This window comes from Phlebotomus argentipes, unplaced genomic scaffold (assembly GCF_947086385.1).
Source record: "Phlebotomus argentipes unplaced genomic scaffold, Phlebotomus argentipes genome assembly scaffold_18, whole genome shotgun sequence".
NCBI lineage: Eukaryota > Metazoa > Arthropoda > Insecta > Diptera > Psychodidae > Phlebotomus > Phlebotomus argentipes.
In genome coordinates, this window is record NW_026776177.1 from 17,142,153 (window position 1) to 17,168,359 (window position 26,207).

The 26,207-nt window shown below is 44.8% G+C and overlaps 1 protein-coding gene across 2 annotated transcripts; it reads right to left on the reverse strand.

Moving 5' to 3' along the window:
* Positions 1–958: 958 nt before the first annotated feature.
* On the reverse strand, positions 959–25,799 carry LOC132260306 (E3 ubiquitin-protein ligase TRIM9). Of its 2 annotated transcripts, XM_059758335.1 has the most exons (10): positions 24,996–25,799; positions 4,951–5,046; positions 4,728–4,859; positions 4,540–4,641; positions 4,321–4,480; positions 4,213–4,245; positions 3,489–3,628; positions 3,288–3,426; positions 2,487–2,720; positions 959–1,903 (listed from the first exon to the last, which is right to left on the reverse strand). In XM_059758335.1, the coding sequence occupies exons 1-10, from the start codon at positions 25,797–25,799 to the stop codon at positions 1,611–1,613; spliced, it is 2,133 nt and encodes a 710-aa protein (XP_059614318.1). In that variant the 3' UTR covers positions 959–1,610. The 2 variants fall into 2 exon arrangements, with proteins under 2 accessions (XP_059614318.1, XP_059614320.1); XM_059758337.1 differs by lacking the exon at positions 4,213–4,245.
* Positions 25,800–26,207: the final 408 nt, after the last annotated feature.

A 26,207-nucleotide genomic window follows, 5' to 3' on the forward strand; every position in this document is an offset into this window, starting at 1 on the left:
CCATTCCAGGCGCGCCGTTTTTAACTGATAAGAGACCCGCTTGAGAGATCTCTTAAGCGGCGCGCTCACCTAATGTGATCCAATTGTAAAATTTCCCGAGCCATTCAGAGCTCAATTACACTGTAAAAGAAATTTAAGTAGAAGTTAATACAAGGAAATTGGAAGACTGAGAGGTTAACACTCCTTGGGAAGAGCTTGTGTCCTCCACTCTTTGTCTTCTATATTTGCACTCTGTACACGCTGAGAAATCTACACTTTTTTTGCCTAAAAAGAGCTTTGCGTGAAAACAAGTGCGTAACAGAATAATCAATACTCGATTTCGGCATATATTTTGCCAGGATTTCCTTATTGAACTTCACTGAGATTTAGTATATTTTCTACGCCTTCTCTTGGCCAGCTCATATCTCGCTTGTATCACAGTAAATTACGCCACTGCATGAATCCTAGAGCCTGTGAGCCTGCCTCACCTCATGATTGTCCTTTTTCCCATCTCAACAGCTTCCTTGCAATAATATTTGATGTGTTCTCTCAGGGGAGGCCGCTTGGCAAGCACCCCGTCTTGTTTGTTAGGTCATTACAAAGCACAGAGGCTGAGGATTTGGGGCGGTGACCATGTATGAGGAATGCTTTGAATGCGATGCCAAAGGCGAATTTCATCCTATTAAATTGCGAATGTTTTGTTGTCTCTCCGTATTTGAACATGGCCATGATACCTTCCTCCGCACGCAGACCCCGCTCCTCTGTATAAATTGTTGTTTTTGCTACTTTTACCTCTGACTCTCTCTCTGTGTCAATTGGCCCCGGAGCTGCGAGCGAAAGGGATTAATTCCGGACGAATTTTACCACATTTGCACACACGGAGGATTTTCACACACATCGCTCTTCCTCTTTCCGGCGCTCTTTCGCCCACAATGTTGCCCAATGTTTGCTGTTGAGGAGTTGCTGTCGAAACACCGACTTACATAATTGAGATTTTTATTGTTTTCTATAATATTCATATCATACATTCATATATTACGCAGTGTTATATATTATACTCATATTAGTTTATATATATTATTCATTTAATATTTAAATAGTGTCACAATTCTACTCAATATAATTTTTTTTTATAATAATATATTGAAATTTGTACAAAACAATTCCCAAAATGATCCAAAAACCATTCTGCGTCCCTTTTTTTTCAAAGAAAAAAAAACTCCTTTTCAATTCATTGAAAAATATTCCACCGGAATGAAGTTAACGTGCCTTGGATGATAGTTTCGTATAACGCTCCATCTATCTAAAGTTTCTATTTTCTGCTCATACACTGATTTTCTCGACATTTACTATGAATTCTTGCTTGGATATTTTCTGCTTTAACACCTGTTACAATGTAATTTTGATTCTCAATTCGATATTCCTGCGGGGGAGTGTGGGCGGGGGGGCGGAAGGTGTGAAATTACTGGCTGTGAAGTTGCTTCACAGCTATTTACACGATGGATGATTGAATTTGACATAATTTCCCCCGAAATTTCAGGGAGGAAATTCGACTGCAAGCCTTCCCTCCGCTGTGCTCAAGTGCCGTCTCGAGGATATGTTGGGTGAAGTGCCATGGCGGATAAATTCGTTTAGTGACGATAGTCCATCTGCGGCGCATCCAGAGCGGTGTGCAGTGTGAGTCCGACGCCACGATTCACGCTCACGGCGGGATAGAAGACGCCGTACAAGTCGCGGAAAGCCACCGAGCCCTGCGGCATCTCATTCACTAGGAAGCTGAGAACGTGACGCTCCAGATCCAGCAACACACCAATCGTGCTGCCCGTCGTGATGCCGCCCTCAACGCGTCGCTCGTGCACGGAATTGTGCTGGAACCACGAGCGCTGTCTGTCGATGTACATCGCGAAGCCCTTGTCGTCCTTGCCTGCAAGGAGAGTTCAGATGCGGTCGTCAGACCGTTCGAAAAGGGGAAATTTAAGGAACAGTTTAAGCATATTCGAACATTTATTTCCCTGTACATTCATAATTATGCTCAAAGTGTTTAGCTTCCGGGTAGAAAAATGAGAGAATACTTACAAATCACTAGAAGACATTCTAAAGCTCTAAAATAGATTTCAGACTCTTAAAGGTGTAGAAAATGGAAGTCAATTTTTTTCAAATATAATTACTTTAGCTATGATTTTTTGCCCGGAACTGTCATTGAAATGTGAAACATCTGAAGTTGAAAACTAATTACGGCAGTAATTAAATAAAACTTTCCTCATTCAAATGAACGTTGTCAGTTGCATTAAGAGAAAGTTACCATACCGACTAATTTTTACTGTATTGCGACTATTGAGCACTGGCAAATTAAATTAGACTTTGTGCTCGTCCCATTCAGCCCCACACATTGATGAACGTCCCCCAATCCAGACTCGGTCGTTAGTCTGACTCTTCGTCCATTGAATGCCCGACAAATTCTCGCAATCCGGCAGTTGTGTGGAATTGACAGAGTGCAAAAAACTCACCCAGCATTTTGTCTCTGGCCACATCGATGCGCGCCACTCCGAAGGCCGGGTCCGTGTCCGCCGTGTACTTGTCAACGGTGAACTCCCAGTAGTGCACGCCACGGGAGAAGCCCACAGACCCCAGCGCCACCCGGTGCTCCCAGCCGTCGGCCGAGACGGTGGCGTTGTCGTTGCTGAAGTTCAGCCCCGAGCACGGGCCGCCGCTCAATTGGGTGTCGAACGTGAACCAGGCCACTGCGAACGAGACGAAGGGATGCAAGTTAATGGCATCTGTGACGATTCATTTGTGATGCCCCGCAATGTTGGGGTTTTTTCCGCCCGCCCGTTGGGGTTGAATTAATCCTCTCCATTTTCAGTCAGCGCCCGTCTTCGCATGCAAAATTCGGGATCCCCTCAGTTTAATGAGGCAGTGAATAACATATCAGGCGAGAGTGTGTCTTAAATAAATAGAAAGACAGCATCACGCGCGGGCTCTCGAGGGGTTGTCGGGGATATCACAGCCCTGAATAGCAGACTCACGTAGCCATGGCGAAAGTAATTTATCATCCGGGCTGAGTAGATATTGTGCCTCCTGCGCGCGAATTCACGCTCGCGCCTCCGCCATTGAGGGCTCATTATGGATTTAATCTTCGTAAAAATTTGATTTTTGCCCCGCTCCCGAAATAAATTGACTGTGAAGGAGTGCGTGTGGATCAATACAGTCCCACCCCAGCCTCGGGGTTATCAGCGCAAGGTTGAATTTAATCAAGGGTGTGCATATATAGCGTCACGATGGGCCCAGAAAATTTAATAAATAATCACCCTCGGCAGTCTGGAGTCCAATTAGCTCAGAGTACTCGCCCTCGCCGGTGCTGTTGAACGCTTTCACACGTGCATTATACATGGAATTGAAGTGGAGGCCGTCCACGGTGCAAATTGTCTCTTTGCCGCAGTAAACTTCCTGTAAATTATTGATTCCATTAAACACCGCGCGCCGTCAATTGCCATTCGGTGTGACATTACTCGAAAATCACCGCCGTTCCCATCGTCCATCTCCAGGACGTAGCCCTCGACGAAGGAGTGATTCGGCGGCTGCCACGCCACCGTCACCGAGTTGTTCTCCGCCGAGCAGTCCTCCGGGATTATCGCGGGCGCCAGGGGGGCTGCAAGAGAGTCACGGTAATGGTCACATAATGAGGATTCATGGCCCCGGCTTTAGGGGCTCACGCTGCGAGTGGGTTTCCGCAAAATCGGCCTCAATTGAAAAATCGCAGGGGGAAAAGGCCATTCAAACTGTGGGGGAGTTTCGAATTCAAAGTTTGGTTGTGTGCTCAAAATTGAGGCGCCCTTTGAAGAAGGCAGTGGAAAGTAAAAAACAAGATAATAAAAACATGGATAACCGAATGTTTGAAGTCAAGAAATCGTAGCAAAACGATTAAGAATGACAAGTGATTGCGTGTATCGCAATGACAGTTAATTTAGCTGTTTCGAAAACAGAGAAATGGGCGGAGCAATTAAGAGGGCGGAGCTTCAAGACAATTCAAATAACTCCTGATTTTGTGCACAGATCTAAACAAGAAATTTCGCCCATTTTAATAAGAAGAAAAACGGGGAGAAATCAATTTCTTTGGCCATTATTTCCACACACACACACACATTGCAATTTCGCTCGATGTATTCAAATGAGGTCAATTTTCGAGAGTGCTCAGAGACTCTTGGGCATGAGATTGAAAATGATGATGATCACCTGCTGGTATTCTTTCCTCACCCTCTTTAGAAGCTGCTTGCAAGCATTTGGAGACAAAGGGGAGAATTGAAAGAAAAGCACTTCAATGGCTCGTGAAGGTAAACTTACGCTTCATTTGAATGAAGTTGAGATTGTCGATGGCTCGCAGGAGTGGCGCATCGTCCAATGTGAGGTCCACAATGGGTGAAACTCGAGGAGCTGCATTTGTCACCTCTTGGTGCCATGTGACGTCCGTGTTGGCCACGCGGTGGATCAACATTGTCCCCACCTGGAAAGAAAGCATTGTGAGCAAGTGGCGGCAGACACACGGAGACGCTCTCGACGTACCTGCAGAAATGCTGCACTGTCAGTCTCTTTGAGTGCCTCTATACAGAATTGAATTAATCCTGTTGTTTGCTGCAATTTTCCCGTACAACTTGTTTGCTGCTCCTGTGCGGAAGGGGTGAAAAGTTGGGTAAATGTTTCTGCTCTAATCTGCGCAAAAGTTAGAAGGGGTGTGTGGGATTTAAACTCACTTTAAGTATCCGTAGCTTAGTGTCTTTATCCCGCCTGATTGCTTCTAAGAGATACTCTCTCCGATCATGAATTGCCTGGATTAGAGCTTCGCACTGGGCCGTCACGAGACGCTCGAACTCAATGCAAGAATCCTGCAAAATTTGCCCATTTTATACCCCCTTTTATGGCTCACTATCCCCGGTCATTACATATGTTTCGCCGTATCAACGGAAAAGCACTTACAGTCACTTTGTCGCTCATCCCTTTCAGTCGCTGGATGAACTCCGTCGTCGATCTGGCTTTCTCCGACAATTGCTGAAGATTGTGCGATAGTTCCGTCTGCAAGTGAGAAAGAAGCACTGCTACAGTGGCGCAATCGAAAATAGGACACGCGGAGAGGCTGGCTCTCGTGCGCCCTTTCTTGTCCATCAATGAGTCGACCAACTTTTCTCTGTTACGCCGGAGAATCGGGAATTGGCAGGAAATTGCGAGAGTCGACGGGTGGCAAATTCCATTTTATAAATGTGAATAGATTATTATTCTCGCTGGCCTGTCAATTAACCATTTATTATCATGCGGAGAGCGCCTTGGGGTGAACACCGAGGCGGGCAGATAAGGAAAGTTAAGATGAACGATGGGGCTTCATTTTTCAGATTCTCCCATGCATTGGCGGCAAGGAAAGTGCGTCAAAATTAACATGATAAATCGTCTTATGGGTGACAGATTAAATTGATTAAATGCTCTGCATCGTCAGAAAAGTCTCTCATGCCTTCTGTATAGACGATTTGTTTTAATCAAATTTCAATTATTCGCACATGATTGAGCATTTGTTGCACACACGCGCGCAAGACAAACAATTGATTTTAGCAGTCATTCTGCGAACTGAGCAATTAAAGTCACAAGCCACGAAGAGGAGCAATAACTTGTTAGTTGTCACAAGCACAACTCAAGGCGAGACGGAAAGGCATAAAATGGGAAAATTTGCGAGTCTCTTGACAATTGCGAAGATTCAATCATGGGCAAATTTACGAGGAGATTAAGAACGAAATTCCAATTCTCAACACCTGACAAATTAATTTGTCACCACGCGAAGGTGATTGAATTCCCCGGCAAAACCGCACCTCAGCTCGATATTGCGTGTTAATTGCATCAATTTCCACGCGACTGATAAAACACCATCCGGAGTCCCAACAGTCGATTGTGCTGCACTGTTTGCAATGCACAGCCGGACGCCAAATTCCCACCACTGAGGGTGGACGATGACGAGGGAATTTGTCACATTGCCGCCCCCGAGCAGCCGTCCTGCCTCTGTCCACGACGGGTGGTCTCTCGTGAGACCGCCTCGAGCCTCATGAATCACCTTTGGGCCCCACTTTGGACGATTTGCCCATTATCACCCCGAGGAGTACAGCCACGCAAATTTATCGACATTCACCTCAAATGCCAACACGAGTGCCTTCGCCGGGCGCGACGGGAGTTTTATTGCCGTCACATTAACGAAGATTGTCTGCGATATATTTGTGGATCATCCATTCGACCAGACAACAGAGATCAGCTTTACTGCTCTTGAGAAATATTAGAAAGTTTGCATATCGAGATCAAAGAATTGTTGCTATCTTTCGTTGCATGACATAATAATAATAATAATAATAATAAATTTATTCTTCCTTCTTTTTCTTTTGTGTGCGGCTGCCGCCGGCTTCATTGCCAACCTCCCCGAGCAAACGGCAGAAAGCTCGGTTCTTCGGTCGTGTATGCCATTTGGGGGAAAAGTGTTAGTTACATATATAGGTTCACAGCCTTACAATTTAATTATTTTAAAACTAACATTTCTGTTTTGAGGCCAGCGTGTCACATATTAAAAGAAAAAGGAAGGAGTAGTGGGACAGCAAAACTCTAAGAGTTGAAGCGCTGCCCACGGGTTCAGTGGGATCGGGATACATGGAGGGAGAGGGACGAATATCAGCAATGTAATGGAAGAGAGATGCGAGTACGAGGTGAAAACTTCATGAGCAACGCGAAAAACAAAGAACAAGAGAGCACCAATATGAAGGGGGGGATGCAGGTGGCTTCATCAACCAATCAGAGATCCACGATCCTCCGGAACCAGTCCGTGGTCAATCCGCGTAGACAAATACTCTGACCAAAGATGGTCCACGAGTTTTCGCGAGAAGCTGTGTTCACTCAGCTCAGGCCGTCTCAAGTCTATAGGTAGGGCATTATACAACAAGGGCATTATAATTAGGTGACCGGTTAATTTTCGAAGAAGCAAAAATCAACAGAAGCCAGCAAACCTCGCTCTAATGCTACTTTTACAAGAAACCCCTAATTTCTGCAAGATCCACAGATTGAATTCCAACCAGAGAAGCGGCAAGAAAAAGCCACCAAACATCGCATTGCTTGGCAAAGTTTTTCCGGAAGAACCGCACATGGCAAAAGGGCCAAAATGTGCTTGTCATGGAATACCCCAAAGAGAAGAGCTGCCCACGAGAGCGGGGTCAATGTGGGGATGTGAGGAAATGAGCAAAGAAAGATACAATCGTGATTTCTTGTCCTCTGTCCTGACTTTCTCTCTGTCACAGTTGACGAGACGGCAGCTCGAATATCCGGCTGGAGGAGCATGTCTTGATGAAGATAAGGCGGAAAAGGATTATTTTGTCACGCTGAGCACACACACAAACACACACACACAGAATAGAGTGAGATAGTGGAATTTCGCTCACACTCGGCATTATGGAGATTCACTTGAATAATTTATAGTTACACTCTTCCTCCGCGCTCGCTTTTTGCCTGAATGGCTCCCGGAATCTCCCTTGGGTCGCTTCTCGAGGAAGGGAGAGAAAAAAGCATCTTGAATACTTTTTATTATTTATTATTACATTTCTGGTGAGATTCAGATAAATGTGATATACTGGCAATGGTGTGGGTGGAAATGAAGAAAAACGCGCTGAGATTTTCCGCCACACTTGATTTTCCACGGGGCGTCGGAATAAATAATCGATCCTATCGCCGAAAATCTCTTCCTTGGGGCTTGAATATGTTTAGGGCGAGCCATAAAAGAAAGGCAGCAAAGTCAAATGGGTGAAGTTTCACCGAAGGCGAAAGTTACAATAAAATTTTACAATATATACATAGGAAAGTTTCCCGAAGATAAGGATATACATGCGCCAGGAAATCTATAGAAGAGTGATGGATTATTTGTTCATGGTTCATCGTTTTCTCTTTGGCTCCGCACAGAGTGCAGAGTGAAAGGAAAACAGGCGTTAAGGATAATATCTGGGGAGTTATTTTTTATGTCTTCAAAAAGGAAAAGTATTAAAATAGAGAGGATCAAAGCCTAACGCCCGAGACCACGGCCATAAATCGTCTCTTTAGCACTTTTGCCATTTTTCTTGCCTTCACACTTTTGTCCAGACGTGTTCAGCGGCGCCTGCAGATTTTGTATTAAGTGACAATTTCCACTTTATTTAAAAAGTCACCATATATTAAACATGCCAGACGCGTCCAGCGGAAGCCCGGAATTTTCCACCCAGTGGCACGGTCTTTCAGCGTCTCGGCCAACCCCGGGAAAAGAGCTGCAGACTCCATTGGAGCCACCCTCAAAAGCCACCCCAGAGTGCGAGGAGCGGTGGAAAAAGAAACCGGCTGCACGCCTATGGAATACGAAAGCATCAATTTCTGGGCGGAAAATGAGTGCCCGAGGGAAAAGTTGTAAATCAATAACATCGGATGGAAATTGCCCTCTTCCTCACTCTCACTTGCGGAATTAATTCCTATATGGCTGAGCTCAGGTGAGGCGCGCGTCGAAAAAGTACAGCATGGAAAGTCTGTCCCGCGGAATCTCCATAGCCAGACATTCTCCCCACTTGAGACTAAGTGGTTGAGATTGAAATTGCAGCAATTTGCACACGATTTCCCGGCACATTCGCCATTATGCAATCAATGTGAGAAAAGACAAAGTTCCGCAGGAAATTAGATAGTAATTGAATTGCTCAGGCATTTACCAAATTGTTTAAAATTTATCTGCACTTTCCACGAACGTGGATTGCTCAGAATGTGATTTTCCCTTGATAAGAATGTACGCGTGAAAATTTCCCTTTCAGCATGGAAATGGCTTTAGTTGTTTTTTTTTTCTATGGAAAAATTAATTCACAAACAGACATATTTTTTACTATAAGAAATTGAAGAAAAAAATCGATTTCAGTCCGGTGCAAGTTCTTAAAGCTCACTTTTTCTTTATAGTTTCGCTGTTGTGAAGTTTCTGAAACAAAATCTCATTAATCGTCCAATAAGAGAAGTTATTATTTTGCAAACAGGAAAGAAACGAAGCAAAACAATGCGATCCAATTTTCAAAGAGAGAAAGAGACTTTTGAAAAGTCGCTAGTTGGAAACCCCCCGAAAGTGTGCAGAAAAAGAAAGGAAACCAAGGACAACAATGGTCGTAAAGTCCTTGATTTGCTCCGGAGCTTTCCTCAAATCCCCTTTTTGCCACGTCTCTCAGCTCTTCTGAGGAATACCAAATAAATTCCTAATTACATTCAATCTGTCACATCTCCGTTCCACCCACTGCTTCCGTCCTCCGCATCGACAGACGCACATCTTTATTCATGCACGCCGGAGATCAGAGCGCCTGATTCCGGGGGGGCCCACGGATATTGCCAAAAAACACATGGATTTTCTAAAAATACACCCTCTCTCGCGCGCAGCCGTTTGTCGTTCATCACTCAAGATTCTCCGCACATCGCGCGGCGTGTGATAAAAAGGCGCCTTTTTACGTGGCGCACGCGGAACCGCAAAAATCTCGCAAAAGGGCGGGTTTTGGGGAGTAGAGAAAATGCCCTGCACGGGTTTACCAGGAATTTTCGGGATGATTTTATCGCGACCCTCGGTTTGTTTGCATTGCTGCATTTGGCTGCCGTCGCGGGGTGGAAAAACAGAAAGCAATTACGACCATATGTCATGTAATTTTCGACATTTACATGGAGCACCGCGAGACTCCGCCGGCGAACGGCGCGCCGCGCTCGCGGAGAAGGCCACGAAGGAGTGTGTTGGTGGTGTGTAATTTATCACCATCATCTGTGTACTCAATGGCGAAGAAAAATATTTACACTTTTGGTATTGAGAGAAAATTCATTGCTTTGTGGAATTAAAGTGGATTGATTGATTTCCGGATCTCTGATTGTTTCTATTCAATATAAACCACTCTTTGGTTTGCCATTGCAGTTAAAATCCCAGAGCATTTTATTATTCCCACTTAATTTTCATGGTTGAGATTTTATATTGATTATCTCTGCCTGATGATGTTTGAGAGTAAATACGATTTTCTTCCAGTCTCAATGTTTATTCGCAGTGTTTGTTGGTACAATTCGAGATTCCCATGTGCACGAAAAGTTGATATTGAATTGCGGTGAAATTAATTCCACACACAGTGACTATAATATAAATTATTCAGTGACGCAGAGTTGGGGTAGAATTCGTGGGGGTTGTTGACAATCATGCCTAAGTCCTGTGATCTGTGCCAATTTGCTGATTGTTGCCACTCTTGAAAGCCAACTATTGCCAAACCTCCGCCCTCCAAGTGCCGTTTATGCACGGTAGCGATTTTGGGTGTTGCCTGTGACTTTGGGTGAGCATAAATATGCATGAGACTTCCTCCTTTCGCCTCTCTCTCTCTATCTATCTAAACACCGGCGAAAGCTCAAAGTCGCTTCGCCATTAGAGGGAAACGTTCTCTGCAATTTCAGCACAGTCTGAGGAATGAAAAAAAAAGTCAACTTTCGCTGATGAAAATATTCACCAATTCGGCGGTTCGGGCCAAGGAGGATTTTCCGCTCACTCAGCAATTCCGAAGCCACACTCTTCTGTCTGCCCAGAACTGATAAAGTCAATGCCTGAGATGATGGACATTGCATGAGAACAATTCGAGTTCTCCAAACAACACAATTTCATTTGCGATGATCATGCGGAGGTCAGCAAGCTTGGAAATGGCTGCATTTGCATTTATGCCACGTCTCGGCGCTTCTATATCTCTCTCTTCTCGCAACTATTAAAATTTTTGATTCCCACCACGTGATAACGGCTGACAGTGGGCAATTTTTGAGCTCTCAGTTTGCACAATGAGGTTGACTTTGTGGGTGGATGACGTGGCGATATCCAGGCCCCGAGGGAGAACGGAGAAAATGTGCTCATGTGAGTTATTATTGCGTCAAAAGCATTACAGATTCTTTTCATCAAGGACCACTAATCCCACATGGGATTACACTTCCGAGGTCTTCTCTCCATTACACAGACTGAGGGGTGGACAAATGGGGGAGAGACTGTGTAAATATCACTAAATTCTTACAGACACAGTCATCAGAACTTTATCACATGGCGAAATGTCTATTTTTAGATAGACTTATTATATATATTTGGTCTCTCCAAATCTATTGACAGGATGAATCAATGATGATCGCAAATATCTCAAAATATCAATGATATTTATTTCAACAGATCAGTCCAAAGAAGTACAGTAGCGATAAATAGTTTAGGACTAGTTTAACGTGCACAACCGTCGTCCAAATCCTTGAAAATTCAAGCATTTTGGTTCTTAGAAAGTATGATTTTGAGTCATTTTATTATTATTATACCCTGAAAAGGCCAGTTATGCTAGTTATCTCCATAACTAATACACATCTTGAAGGAGATAAGAAACATTTCGGTGCCTAACTCAATGTGTGGATAATAAGATCCGAAATCAAAGAATTTATCCTCCCTTTAATGCAATTTTCGTGGGCTAATACTCTTTGGACACGACCTAAATGAAATTCAGGCGGAAAGAAAGGCCGATTCGAGAGGAGACACTGATACCATATCAAATCCCCTGCAATTCCGGGCCATTCACGGGCTCCTGCATTGGGGTGGGTCGGCCGCCGAATTAAAGTGTCAAAGTGACGGATGAGTTGATGGTGAATTGTGGATGTTGCACGCCTAAACACGCATATTTATTCGAAAGAGGGTGAAAACTCTGCTTTTAATTGCAGTCGCCCCACAAAACGCTCGGCTGGGTGGCAATTCATGGGATTCAGATACACAAATTTCATTGGATTGATGCTCTGTGTGTAGTTGGGCACTTGCTTTGAGGCGAGATTGAATTTCACAAGAAGCACAGGAGGGTAGAAAAATCCCAGGGAAGCGATAAATCATTGCGTGGATCCAATAAACTGTGAATTTGCCCTGCGGGAAGGGAGCGGATTTAGTTGCCACCAGAAGTCTATTTGATCTCCCACAAGCTGAGGATGCGAGATTCTGGAGATGCACGCCTTACCTGAAGAGAGAGATGGAGTGAGAGGGAAAAGGGCAATTTTACTTTTGCGTATGCGACTTTTTTGAAAGTTCAAGAGCCACACAGTGCCCTTTATTAGAGACTGAGGCGTGACCAGAGTTCACGTTTAAGCGATTATAAATTTGCAGCGCCCAAGAGATTTTGCAGTGTGATGGGGACGCCTTTCACCCCTCCTCGGGATGCTGACGGTGCCTTGAGGCAGAAGAAGTCACTCTGGGGCTCGAGACAATAATCCCAGAGCGCATATATCACCGGAGCCACTCCAAATACCGCGATAGCAATCGCCATTTCTTGCGAGGAGGCGCACAACTGGCGACAATTTTGCATATTATCTCAGCCAGTCCATCGAACGACAATTGAATTGGGAACGGAGAGTCCCAATGGCATGACTCGGGTCATCGGGCAGCGCCGCCGTGGAATAATCTTAGGCAAAATAGGTGAGTGTCACGAAATGGACACACACTTAATTTGTTTTATTGCCAAATCAATTCCAATCGACTTTTGCGCGCGCAAATGTTAATTAATTCAGCCAACGCGAGATTTCATGCGGGCCAAGTGCCAACCGAAGGGCTGCTGAGTTTCCGTGTATGTGAACAGTTGATTACGAGGAAAAAATGCAAATTCAGTCGAAGATCTTGATTTGCCACTGAGAATCTCAATGTTGGGGCTTTGAGTAGGGATTTTGCGCAATTCGCACAGACAGAATTACAACTTATTGGCTTATGCCTGCCACACATCTATGGGGTTTAAGTCTCGTGCTTAAGGCCCTGCTGACGCAATCACATTGCAATCCCGGATGGCAAATTCTTCCGCTGTGAGAAATACCAAGCAATTGAGTCGTCAATTCGCTTTCTACCTGGCAAAATTATTAATGGCGAAATAATAGGGGAGACGCGAGTGCCATTTGAGCATACTTCGCAGGTCGGCAATCGCTTGGAATCGCTGATGGCGTATAAATTTCACACTTTATGCAATTCCGTGGAACAATCTGTGCGCCTAACAAGCGCCCAAAGAGATAACACGAAGATATTTGCAACAATTGCTGAGAATGTGTTTCTCATGCTGTTTACTATGGCTGTTCAGCAACTTTTTTTTTCCATCTCCATCTTCGCACTCAATGTGCAATGCCACAACATTTATCCCGGGATGCTGTGACATTGTCGTGCACATTTTATTCCAATTGGTCGGAGCCGGGAAAATGCGCTCTGCAGAATTTTCCACATGGCGCCAGCTTAATTGGCACCGCGCGATCAATTCATCTATGAAAATATGGCGCGCTGATGAATATACACCGCGCGAGTCTATTGGCAGCGAAGTTGCAGCAATTTTCAACACAACATGACAAGGACGCGCGCGTGTGTAAAAATAGCGTGAATACATGCGTTTTTGCATGCAAAAAAGCGACGCGCGAAATTAATTCTCCCAATAATGCCCAGTTAATCAAATTGCAATAAATAATGCGGAGATGCGCCATAATTCACCATTCTCGTTTGCCTACAAATTCATATTTATGTCACCACGGAAAGTCAATCTGCTGCCTGTGAACGATGAATGGTCATCCGTGGTCGCCTTGTGACGGCGACACTGACTGATGACGTGTAAATTGCGTGTATTAAATTTATAGCCACTGTGCGGCTTTATTTTCGTGAAACCCCTCACATAAAAATGACCACCACATGAATATCAACAATCCTAGACCATCCGCACTGAATTTGCGGCAATTTTCCACGATGGCGAAGACGAGAGAGCCTGCAGAAAAAAGGCTGTCTATATGCAAATTTGCGTTATTCCTTTCATGCACAACTTATGGACTTTAATTAAAGTTTCTCACTGGAAAACATCATAAACGCGAGAGGACTTAAATACAGCGAATCCTGCCGGTTTGTACATACAATTTGTTCAAGGGGGAGAATAAAGTTTTCGCCGGGAGAAGATTTATTTTCACCCTGAAATTCTTAGCCCACATCGTGTTGTTTTCTTCAGATATGCAAATGCTGGAAAATATTTATATGGGTCGCTGATATATTTGGCCTCCTTCCTCTGATGCCTAACATCGCGATTAATTCTGGCGTTGTTTCAACCTCAAGCAATATAATTGAAATTCTATTAAACTCGTTTGAAGAGTTAAGCACCTCATGATTTTTTTTTCTCCTCATAAAGCGCGAACTAACTTTTCCGTATTTTTCGCTCGCTTCCCGTAGCAATTTTCATTGTTCACAATTAACTAACGAGACACTCACGTTCAGAACTTGGTCGCTGAGAGCGTTTAATTTTGAGCAAACTTTCATAAACATCCCTCAACTAACTTGCAAAATAAAGCGTGCGAACGCGCAGAAAAAATAAATTGTTCTCCCGGTGAAATTTACAACTTTTATCAAGCAGAAAATCCCCAGTGAAAAAGTTTCGATGAGAATGAAAGTCTCTCTGTATCAGTTTCTGTTAGTTTTTTGCTTCTTTTTTTCCTTTTTGTCTTCTGCTCCACCATTCGTCGCACAAGGAAAAAGCCTGGGCGAGAAGAAAAGAAATTTTCATAATCACATTCGGCCGGAGGGTAAAAAATATCCATTCCCAAAATAAACCGTTCGGAAATTTTTACAACTGCATTTGTGTAAACAAAACTCCCATCAATCGGATTTGGGAAAGGACCCACGGGCAAAAAATCCGAGCCACATTTTGTAAACACTATAAAAATATTTCCCGATATTTTTTCACCACTGGGAGATTGAGTAAATATCTCAGCTGACTTCCGACAGCTCTCCTCGCTGCCTGCGGGCAATCACGAGTCCTCCTGGGCGATAAATCTCGAGATGCAGGGGATCTCATTATGCTGAGCTGTAATCGCGCGAGGATGGCTAATTAAGAGCCGCGGCGCGAGTGGTAAATCAATTAGTGCACAATTGCTGTCACAAGACATGCACAAGTGCAGGATTATAATTAGAAATTGAGGTTTTAAGGTCGTCCGTGGCTTCCTTTCCATCTCCACGGTGAATGATGACAGCCAGAAGTTAATGAGATTATCGGGAAATTTATTGATATGAAATTTGAATCAGTTTTCATCCTGTTCTTTTGCGCTAGAATTTAAATTTAAAGCAGCCAAGCGGAGAAATGTTCCAAAAATGGTTGAACGAAGGATTTAAATGTGATTTTTAGGCATTAATTCTGTCTGTTTATCGCAATTAATAAATCTCATCTGACTCTCGAATGGGTCAGCTTGGAAGATGAGACATTTACTTAATTAAATGTGAAGCCGACAAGAGCGCCTAAAACCGTTGAAAGACAAAGTGTTTGGTAAATACAATCCTCGGTGTTGCATTTCCACATCAAAGAAGACTAAATTGGCTTTATTTTCACAGATCTTGCGTCCTCGCAAGTCTCATATTCACAACAGTGTGTAATTGATAAATTTATGATATTTTCTCACCCACTGCGAAACTGGCGACGGAGTCTTTTGAGAGCGCGGCACATTTAATGGCAGATCATTAGGAAAATTGTAAAATTACTATAATCACAGTGGCTTTATCTCGAGCATTGAACGGTGTTCAGTATTGATACGCAGTGGCACGTGGGCTGCACAATTAGGCATCCAGTGAATTGGCACCCATTCGATGTCACATTCAATCATTCTGCTCAGCGCCATGAATTACCATTTAGATTAGCCAGAAACACGGTTTTTACGCGATTCCATCATCTGGAGTTGCAATAAAAAAGATATGAAGCGCAAAAGGCGAGTGAACAGAAGGAGGAATAAAATTCAAATTCACGAGGTGTTCATCATCAGATGGGAATTTCTTCTGCTATTTATATACAATTTCACTCCGCGCGTTTTGCCAGAGTGTGTTGCAGATATTTTTGGATGTGGAGCAAAAGCTGGCAGAAGCCAGAGCCCATCAGTATTGTTCGTTAGGTTCTCTCCTTGTTAAATAAGCGTCAATCATGGACAATCGTCGTGGTAAATTGGCCATCAAAGATGTGGCCATTCGGGAATGTGCTGTATAATGGTCATTTAATCACACTGACAGTTCACGTCCATTCTAGTTGCGGGCCAAGAAAAAAAGTTACAGATCAACATCCAACAGGTTTCCTCCCTTTATCATCTCACACAACAAGAAAGGCATGACTTTGCAGGGATCCAGTTTTTTTCCTTAAGACAGCCATATAGAATGAAGTTGTCGCCCGACAGAACACGTAATTGATTCCCACAGAAAACAGAAGTTCTGGCAATTTTGGTCAATTATGTCCCGACTCGGGGCAATTATTGGCCAGTCACGCGCACGCACACCAGGCAAAATGAGGCGGACAACATTCATAATTGCACACAATCAGTTCAATTTCCGTTGCACATTCCTGGAGCGTCAACCCGCATGGCTCACTCTCAATCACTGTCTTCATATCAGTCGATAATTCGTCAGGGAATCGCCCCGAGTGGAGCAATTTTCGAGAGTGGACACAATTTACCATGTGAAATGGCACGGCAGAGGAGAGAAATGGGATGAAAAAGAGGCATTTTGCCACACCCTGGCAGTGCCTAGAGAATATTGCGGGAATGGACAGAGGAAGAGAACAGCTCAGCTGACCGAGTTTTAAGGGCATTGCTCATGTTCACCAGCAATGGCTGAATTGTGCCTTGAAATCGCGAGAGTTGCGCAGTCAGCTGGGTTGCTCTTGATTTTGCAGAGTGCATCGCACAAGTTATAGTCTTAACGCACGATTTGTAGTCATTTTACACATGAGCTGCCACCCAAGAAATATTCAAATGGGTTTTTGGTAAAGCAAACACACACACGATGGTGAGACAAGTAAGAGGCAATTTTCAGCGAAAATGTCTGTTGGGGGCGAAATTTATATTTTATTATGTGTCAAGGGGACAAGCTTGAGGCGCAGCATCGACAAGGGTGATCCACTCTGTGGAATTTAATAAAAATTATGGAAATTACCACACTTGCACTGGCAGTCCATGAATAAATTTCTGAATTGTGAGTCGTTCGCGGGATGAGGAAGTAGGGGTGGAAATTAGGTGGATGTATGAAATCAATATTTAATAATATCTACACATGTTCAGGGATCGCCGGCTTGGGTGACGTTCAATTTATCACAAAAATGCAATCATTCCCCCTCCCATTCGCCCTCTTTGCGTGATCATAAATTTTGCCCAACCCCAGAGACTTCAATTCACTTCCCTCAATGGCTCTCTGCGTGGCTGAATTTTAATCTCTGCCATGGGGAAGGTGAACAGCTGTTGGCACAATTTTATCTCATTATTGCTAAACTGATAGAAATACACTTCAATAGTGGCGTGGGCGGTTTTTCACTGAGATGACTGCCAGGCACTCACCCTCGACTACGTGATTTTTGCCCAGAACAGAGATGAGGGTGCTCGAGAGCGAGGCACTTTATTTGTCCTAGATCACATCCAGATCTTATTATTCATCTTATTCCACTCGGCATTCGCCTCAAAAACTGGGTAAATGCCGAGCATTTTCTCCATTCCGCCTTCGTCCAAGGGATGAAGGCGTGTGTGGAGACTTTTATCTCGGGGAAAACTTTGATCCCAGATCAACTATAAATAAAAGGGAAAGACAAGGCGACACGAGAAGCCATATACACGCGATAGATTTCACATCTTGTGCGGGGTGTGGCACAATTTTGCCTATTCTTGCTCCTTTTCCCCCCCAACACATCTTCACTCAAATGTGCGGCAAAACAAGATAAATGGGCACTGGGGAGAGCTTGAGACCAGCTAAAGCATTCCGTGTCACACGAAGGAGTTTGAAGCTTAGCGCGCGCGGTCAAATTGCCACGGATTTCTTTGCCGACAACACATCTCCAGGACAATTCTAATCATCTTCAGCGCAGTGTCTCTCCTGTGCAATCACAAAGTTTTAATTGAAAAGTAATTGAATCCCGTCGAGAGAAGATTTCCAAAAGTCCCCGGCATTAACTTTTCCGGGGTGCCATTGAAGGACTTATGCAAAATGTCGTTAAGTGAAAACGAATTGGAAGTCTTCCGTAAACTTTTCAATTGTTTTCTCACCGCTCACGCAAGAGGATGAGAGGATTGTTTTGCCGCCATCACACCGAACCCGAGACCTCTGTGGTGCTCATGGGTCAAATGAGGTCAAGAAAGTGTCACAATCATTCTTCTGAAGTGGGCTCCACCCTGAGTTCTTATCGTTGGCACAGCGCAATTCCTTTGTTCGTCCCATTGTTGATCGCTTGCCCCAACATAACTGGCAGATATCATTTGTGTTTAGGCTCACAGATTAATTAACGTCACTGTTGGGTGTTTACGCGATACAATTTTTGCCCTTTTTCTGCTTCCTTTCTCTCTCTCTCTCTTTTTGGGCGCAGAGTTGGCCTATGATATTGCATAAATATTCACCAGACTGAGACGAGATAAAGAGCGGGGAAAATGCAGTAATTGGCAATTTTATTCGCGCTGATGGCTTCAGCCCATGTCTTGGCGACAAAGAGGAGGAGACGTGCATCTGGCAAGTGAGAAGAGACTCATTTGTCTATCATTAGCGCTCGAGTATAAACAAGATTCGCTGGTGACGATGATGTGGGCGACATGAGGGTGAAGCTGAGACACGGTAATCTTGTTTCGTTCCTCCGTATCGATATCTTCGTCTCCGACATGGGACAAATTGCCAAGATACAGCGCCGAGATGAATATATTAGTGGAAGATGTGGATATGTGTTCAAGTCTTATCGCCAATCAATATTTCTGCATAAACTATTGGAAAGTTGTTGTGGGGAAACAGACAATTATACCATAAGGTTCATGTGGAATTACCATGTGAGTTATTATGAATTATATCAAACAGATCATGTAATCAGTTCGCGACAAAAAGAATCTGCTGATCTACATTTGCCCGCAATTTTTAAGGGAAGTTGCCTTCTTATGTCAATCCTTGCCTCCTCTCAATTATAGACCACAACGATTCCACTAACGACTTTTCCGCCACTCACTCACATCCCGAATAATAGATCCTCACGCACATATTGCCCAGTGTGAATATCTCTCTCGCAGTCGGAACAGTGAAATTGCATTTCGAAGCACACGTCTGATGAAATTGCCGAGATTGGGGTGAGTCATCGACCTACCCCGACACGCTTGCTCCGGCTTTTTGATTGTGCGACACTTTTTTTTGGACTGCCGAACGAAGTGCACATCTTCGGTGGCGAACAATGAGACGGACAATCGGGATGGTAATGACATTGGTGAGGTATTAAAAGACACCTCCGGCGGGCGACCCAGTGTCGCCCACGAGATGTGACGGGCGGACAATGAGGGTATTGGACACAATGGGATTTCGGGTGAATTATCGGTCGTGAGGAGGGTCAGGGGATGAGGAAGGAAGTGCAGCAGGGATGTGGCATATGTTGGCAATTGGCTCTGACGCGTCGGAGCTGCACAGTGTGTGAGACAGCAATAACAGGCCCAGGAATATTGCTCACCATCGGCAGATTGTCCTCCGGTGTCATGACGAGGGCGAGGGAGACTACGGAGAATGTTGTCATGGGAGACAAATGAAACAAATATTGATTTTGTGGTTAAGATAACAAACCAGGCGCCACCAATTATTATTGTTAATCCTTCTCCCATGCAGTTGTGGGTGTAAAAAAGCACACATCGACACCTCGCGTTTGCCATGTGCACACCGACGCCGGGGCAAACATTCCTGCGAGGGAAATAGGATAGTGCTCGGCTTCAGAGGATGCCGCAAATCTCGGCACGGGACACGTGAGAAATCGTGCACAGCGAGAAAGTCTGGGGCATGAAAAACACCAACAAACCGCGCTGACATAGCCATGCTCAACACACTCTTAGCAAATTGCTAAAATTGCTACAATGCTCGAATGTGTGGCAATTGTGTCTTTCCCGCCGAGCCACCGCGAGATCTTCTGTACAGAGTCACACATCACGACCTCACTTGCAGTGTCATAAATCACCGATTATTGACTCCCTTATGAAATCACATTTTGTGTTCACGTAAAAATCTTTTCATACACTCTGTCCAATTCTCACCGCCATTCTTCCCTGTGCCGCCATAAATCTCCCGCGTGTCTTCAGTTACTGAAATTAATAATGCCAAGATCCATTTATGGGCATCCGTCCACGATATATCATATTTATTAGGAAGAGAAGAAAGAAAGGGAAAAATCACTCTCACAATCTCTCTACGCCCGGAGAATCTCCCGCACGGATATGGGGATTGAGCTAAGAAGCCATGATGAGAAATTGACTCGATTTCTCTGTCTCCTCGGACGACAAGAGAATCACTCTTCCCACAAATAAACTGCGGCTTAACCGTGATTTTGGGAACTGATTTAATCCAGAACAAAACGGCTGCCAAAGAAGCAACACGAGCCCAAAAACGCCTGAAAATCGGGAGTGTCTTTCGCCTCAATTGCGCCATTGTTTATGAGCTGAGGGAATTTTTCTCTGCACAATCATGAAAATTGAGACATTAAAATTATGCTCGGGATTATGCGTAGATAAATCTCGAGGCGTCATCATCATCAGCGAGAAAATTCCAGCTCAAGCCGCGCTGTATGGCGAGTTAATGCACACGTCCACTGCTAATTTGCCTGAAATTTATTACAAATATCATATGGATATGTGAGCTATTATCAAGATTTATATATGGAGAGTCTGTGGCACCGTGACGGATGCCTCTGAAATCCATAAATTGTCTCACACAATTCGCCTCAATGATCACAAATGCTGCCATATCGCGCTTGATGGCATAAATACCAGCAGTTTTACACATTCCCGGCCGGTCATTTCAATCACTTGATGAATTTTCAAGATTTATCTCCGGCCGCCCTCAGTGTGACGGAAAAGTCACAAAAGAGGCGCATGGAAGAGTGCTTTGAATAAATATTTAATGCACAGCGTTCCTTGTCCTCTTCACACCGTCGCCCAAACAATACAAATGGTGTGGAAAATGTGTGTAAAGTAGCTTTAAAAATAGACAAGACACGATGGGGAACCTTTCATCTTTGCCATTTGTGCCCCGGCCAAGGAATGTCTCAGCAACTGACCCGTGCCGAGCGTCTTGTGATCACGTACAGCGATCATTTGTCACATTCTAGTAGTTTTCACTCATGTCCGGAGGAGTTACGCTAAATATTGACCACGTCTTTCCGGCTCTGTCTCTCTCCGGGGTGAAAAATTGTTGAAAACTTGGAAAAAGTGCCCCTCGAACACAAAATGCTGCTGACATTTAGGAAAATATGACTGGAGAGTTGTGAAAACAAGAGTAAATACCAGTGAGAAGTAATCGTATTATTGAGCTCCTCACAAATTCTCCTCAAATTTTCAGCCTCTGTCCAAGTGTACACAATAAATAACAAGATTAAATTCACCCCCTCAGACCACCCTCGAGGCACATCTCGAGCGTCCAAATAAATACCATCTGTGTGGAGTGAAAGCCCAAGATATGTTCGCATGTACATTACTATACGGAATTTCTCAAAGTGGAGAGCCTCTTTGATCCCCATGCAAACTGAGAAATTACTATTAACAATATCGAGACACAATTTAGGTACAATGTTAGATAAGTGAGGCAATGGCTGAGGGTCTGTGTTGTCAATAAATAATAATGAAAAAGAATGTCAAGAAATATCTTCAAGTTTACAGGGAATAAAGAAGTTAAGACGATGAAATCTTTCATTTTAACATTTGTATTTATTTGTTTCTAGGGAAATGTAAAGCAAGAAACATTCATTTTTAATTGATCTTTACATTTCACTTCCGGAATTGTGATTTTGCGGGGTATAAATTGAAGATTTTATTGATCACACGTCGGAATTAAACGTGAAACTCCACTCGTGCTCAGCTGGAATCGCGGGAGCGTCACTGAAACGATAAATGTACTTTTGGGCGTCACCCTCCCGAAATTAGGAATTTCGTTCACCTCCACTCTCGCTCAATAACCATCACCCTCAAGGCATTAAAATCATACCCTCCGAAATTCACTGCACGACGCGTACGGCCGCACAGGAGCATTAATAGGAATTGTAATTGAATTCCGCATTACAGAGGGAATATCCTTTCTGTCGAAAAATTATTTTATTGCAGCTGAATGCTGCTGAATTTCAAATGTTGTCAAATTGGCGACATGTTCCGCTCGGCGACATTGTTTGAGAAGGAGAGTGTTTGAGTTTGGCAGGCAAAAAAAAATCGCAGAACGCACGAGACACAAGGATGAATGGGTGCCGGAAATCCGAGATTAAACTGGCATAATGACTCTATTTTGAATGGCGGGGTTGGAATTTAACTGTCGAGACGTGGTGGGACTCCGTTTTAATTTCCTTATCGATACGAGAAATCAGCCAGAGCGGTGGAAACTCTCGCTTTCAACTCCCGGAATCGGGCTTCCATCGTGCGCCCTGAGGGTGTTTGATGTTTGTTTGCCAGCCGTATGTTGTGTCTCTTCCAGTTGAGTGACAGAGGCATGTAAAGGAGCAAATCACGCAAGATTTGCTCAAAGACAACAAGGTATGCTATATACACTTAGTTTTGTCACATCAAACCTTGGATATATTTCCAGAGAATTTGAATATATTCATACCCAATTCGCACAACTATCGCGCTCGGCATTCATCTTAATCTCTCTCTCTCTTTCTGGGCGCAGAGACAAAAGGTCCATGCCATCAGGATTCCAGGTAGAGCTCTCAAACGCCGCAATAACAAAAGTGTAAAGAGCTCATTTGCATTTTATTTGCGTGCCACGAGAAGACTTGAAATGATTTGGAGAGTCGGAAATTCAGTTTGAAGATTTTGTCCTTTTGCCGGCTGACGCAAAGAGGGGATGCTAATGACATGGAGTGTTCCTTAAGCCCTTCTCCGCGACAATAAAACCTCTCCTTTTTACATCGCAGCCAAAACAGAGGAAACACACGACAAAATATTATTACGCAATTGCACACGTTTTGTTCCCCTGAATCTCCTTTCAATGAATTTCAAAAGAGGGCTTTTCTGTGAATGTCCTGGAAGAAGGGCGATAGAGAAATTTCGTCCCTCACCCTATGCATAGCCTTTCACTCAAATGAATAAATATATATGGCATATTTTTTCCACATTTCCACAAGGGAAGAGAAATGTCCCGAACTCTTCAACCCCAGAAAGTACAAGTGTAGTTCGAAGGGTATATCTGAGAATGTTCCGAGACTCAGTGTGTGTGTGTGTATGGCAATTATGGTGGAAAAAATTCGACATTGTTTTCCGTGTTTGCTCACCAAAATACCAAAGTTTTTCCTAAAACGCCCAGAACAATACTGGCGAGCATAAGAGACACGTTTCTGAGAAAGTAGCCTGTAATTCTGGATGGAAATGTTTGCCGCGTGCCGGATAAATAATTACTTTCCATTTTTTTTTCTCGGGTCTTTTTGTCTCGCCGGACTTGCTTGAATAACACAGTGAGTTGAGCGAAATTGAGCCTGAAAGAGTCTGCCTTGTGAAAATATTCAAATGAGGAGACTGTGGAGACTTTAAGAGACTCTCGTTAAGTTTGGTGTTAATTTTAGAAATGGAGCAAATATTGTGGGTCTCTCGCAGCTTCCGGATATCGTAAAGGCGAGTGAGAAGTGGTCAAAAAGTGTTGCCAAGATGGATTTGAGGATGTAGTAAAAATACAAGAGAGAATGGAAACTCTATCAAAACAATCCAACGCTTAATCCACTTTAACGAGTTCCACCATTGAGAGTCAAAGGGGTTCTGGAAGCGAATCCGACATGCAAATAAGGAAATTCCTGGGGGACACAAAAGCCATTAGCCTAGCCAGGAGTTTTTAACGAATTTGTATATGTTCCGTCCCAAATTTATAACCTTTTTAATTAAACTATTAAACAAAGTTTCCCGGGGAAAGAGTGTGAATGGCAAGTCTGGAGTGTCGGACAAAGTTTTTCCAACTTTCCGGCCCCGGCCAGAGAGATTAGGAGAAATATGTGTACAAGAACGTGAAGTATTCTTAAAAGCATGGTCCAATTTGTTCTTATCTGGGGTTGAACTAATTGAGTTTTTGCTCAGCTCTCAGGTGATTTAACTGATTTGTTTAGAGCGAATGCTCAATCTGGGCGTAATTAAATTTTACCGCCTGCAATTGATGTCAAGCCTCGTCGTAGTACAAATCTTTTGGCGATAGCATGAGTGATTGCCGGTGATTAAGGGTATTGTCCCAGTGATTTCGCATGAGAGGTCTTTACGACTGCGGACTCTTATCTGTTAATAAATCGACATGGCAGAAACAGCGAGAGGGCCGTAAAGGTATAAAAATGGAATGATGGAATGGCAACAAAAGGTGTGCGTTGGCAATCAATTCGTTTTGGGACTCGTGCTCTGCGGATAAAGAGAGCACTGTTCATCGGCGTATACTTGTTAACGTCAAACGTGGACGGAATATAGTGGAGTTCTTTCACTCCAAAGGCAAATCCACGGTTGCAGGCGGTAAATTGGAGTGACACAATTCCATGGAGACGCTCAAGATTCACGCGGAAGGATGATGAATTATGATAATTGATGGGTTGACAGGTGGTTAATTATTTAAACGCCAGCGACCGATACCGTGGGCGTGCGTCTCGCTGTTTACTCTCCAGCCTTTACCGGAAAGTGAGCCATCGACAGCCCATCAATCAAGCCAGGAAGAAGTTGCGGGTGATGCGGAGCGATTTTGGACACACTTCTGAAGGAGTTGGGAGAAAGGTATTCAGTGGAAAATGCTCTTCAACTGATAAGAGGCAGTATCATGCCACACGCAGTTGGACAGCTTGAGATTAGCATTGGAAAGTGGATCGGTTTGTGATTGATCTTCCATGTAGAAGGTTAAAGTGCTCAATTCATGAGATTTGATGTAGTTTTTTGACTAATATTAGCATTCAAAAATGCTGATCGACTCATTTGAATTTCAGATTCATATTCAGTTGGGATTTGGGTCAGTGAAAGGGTTGATCGCCTACCTTTTGGGCCTTGCACATGGCCGAGATGGGCTGCACGTCGTGCGAGTGATGGCGATTCTCCGTGAGACACTGCTGACAGGTGGGGCTCTTGCAGGTGATGCAGTAGAGGCTGAGCCCCTCCGTGTGCTCTCCGCACACAGACTCCCTCACCGTGGAGGCGCCGCGGGGCCGCGTGAGGCTGTGCTTGGCCAGAGGGCCCCTGGCGGGGTGACAGAGCTCGCGGCAGGTGTCACAGTAGCGAATCTCGCACTGCTCACACACCACAGACGCCACTCGTGGCTCAGATTCGCACATTTGGCACCTGAGCGCCTCGCGCTCGCAGAACCTGTCCACGATGGACTCCATGGCGCGATAGGGTGGAAGATTGCGGGCTCCGCCCTCGTCGAAGAAGACAATCTTGCGGCAGTGAGGGCACGCGAGGGAGAACACGGCTCCGCCGGAGGGCGGGAAGAGCAGCCCCTGCAGATTGGGGGTGCCGGCGTAGGAGCCGGGCCGCGAGGTGCAGCACACCACCCCGGAGTCGGCCTCACTCAGAATGCTGACCTTGTCCGCCTGGTCCTGGTCGGAGGACACGCTCTCGGTGGCGCTGGAGCTGCCCGAGCTGGCCGACGACGTGGACGAGGCGGAGGAGGAGGAGTGGTGCTGGGCAGGAGCCGGATGCACCTGGGCCGTCACGATGGTGGTGGTGGTGCTGGGAGACTGCAGCTCTAGGGCGCAGCCTAGGCATAGGGCATGGTAGCAGGGCAGCAGCACGGGACTCGCGAAGAGTTGCTTGCACACGGGACAGCGGAGCTCCTCCTCCATGGTAGGGCCCAGGGAGAGTCCTGCAATCGCACTCTTGAGTCTGTGGGAGTCTTGACCAAATTATCCGCTCAACACTTCACTCACACCACTCGGAATCACACCTCTCGGCGCTCATGCCCACTTTCACGGGATCGCCGAGGAGCCACTTTAATCCACAATTTCCTGCTCTCTCTCTCTCTATGTGTTCTTCTGCCCTCGGCACATGCAAGCGATCCACGGCAAAATACTCCGACAACGAGTGCAGCTGCAAAGCGAACCGAGCACCACGACAGACCGAAACACACTGAACTCGCAGGCCGCGATTCCCTACACTCAATGCCTTCCCATCTGCGCACTTCGCGCTCCGCCACTCGCCGCGAGAGCCCGCCACAGATCCCCTCCTATTTCTTCAGCCGCCAAAACAGCAAT

What these genes read in the sequence shown, in the direction of transcription:
- LOC132260306 (XM_059758335.1), bottom strand. Translation starts at nt 25,799, where the DNA reads ATGGAGGAGGAGCTCCGCTGTCCCGTGTGCAAGCAACTCTTCGCGAGT. An exon ending in GGAACGGCGGTGATTTTCGA is followed by an intron (nt 3,427 to 3,488) that starts GTAATGTCACAC and finishes AATAATTTACAG; the next exon opens with GAAGTTTACTGCGGCAAAGA. An exon ending in GGCCAGAGACAAAATGCTGG is followed by an intron (nt 1,904 to 2,486) that starts GTGAGTTTTTTG and finishes CTCTCCTTGCAG; the next exon opens with GCAAGGACGACAAGGGCTTC.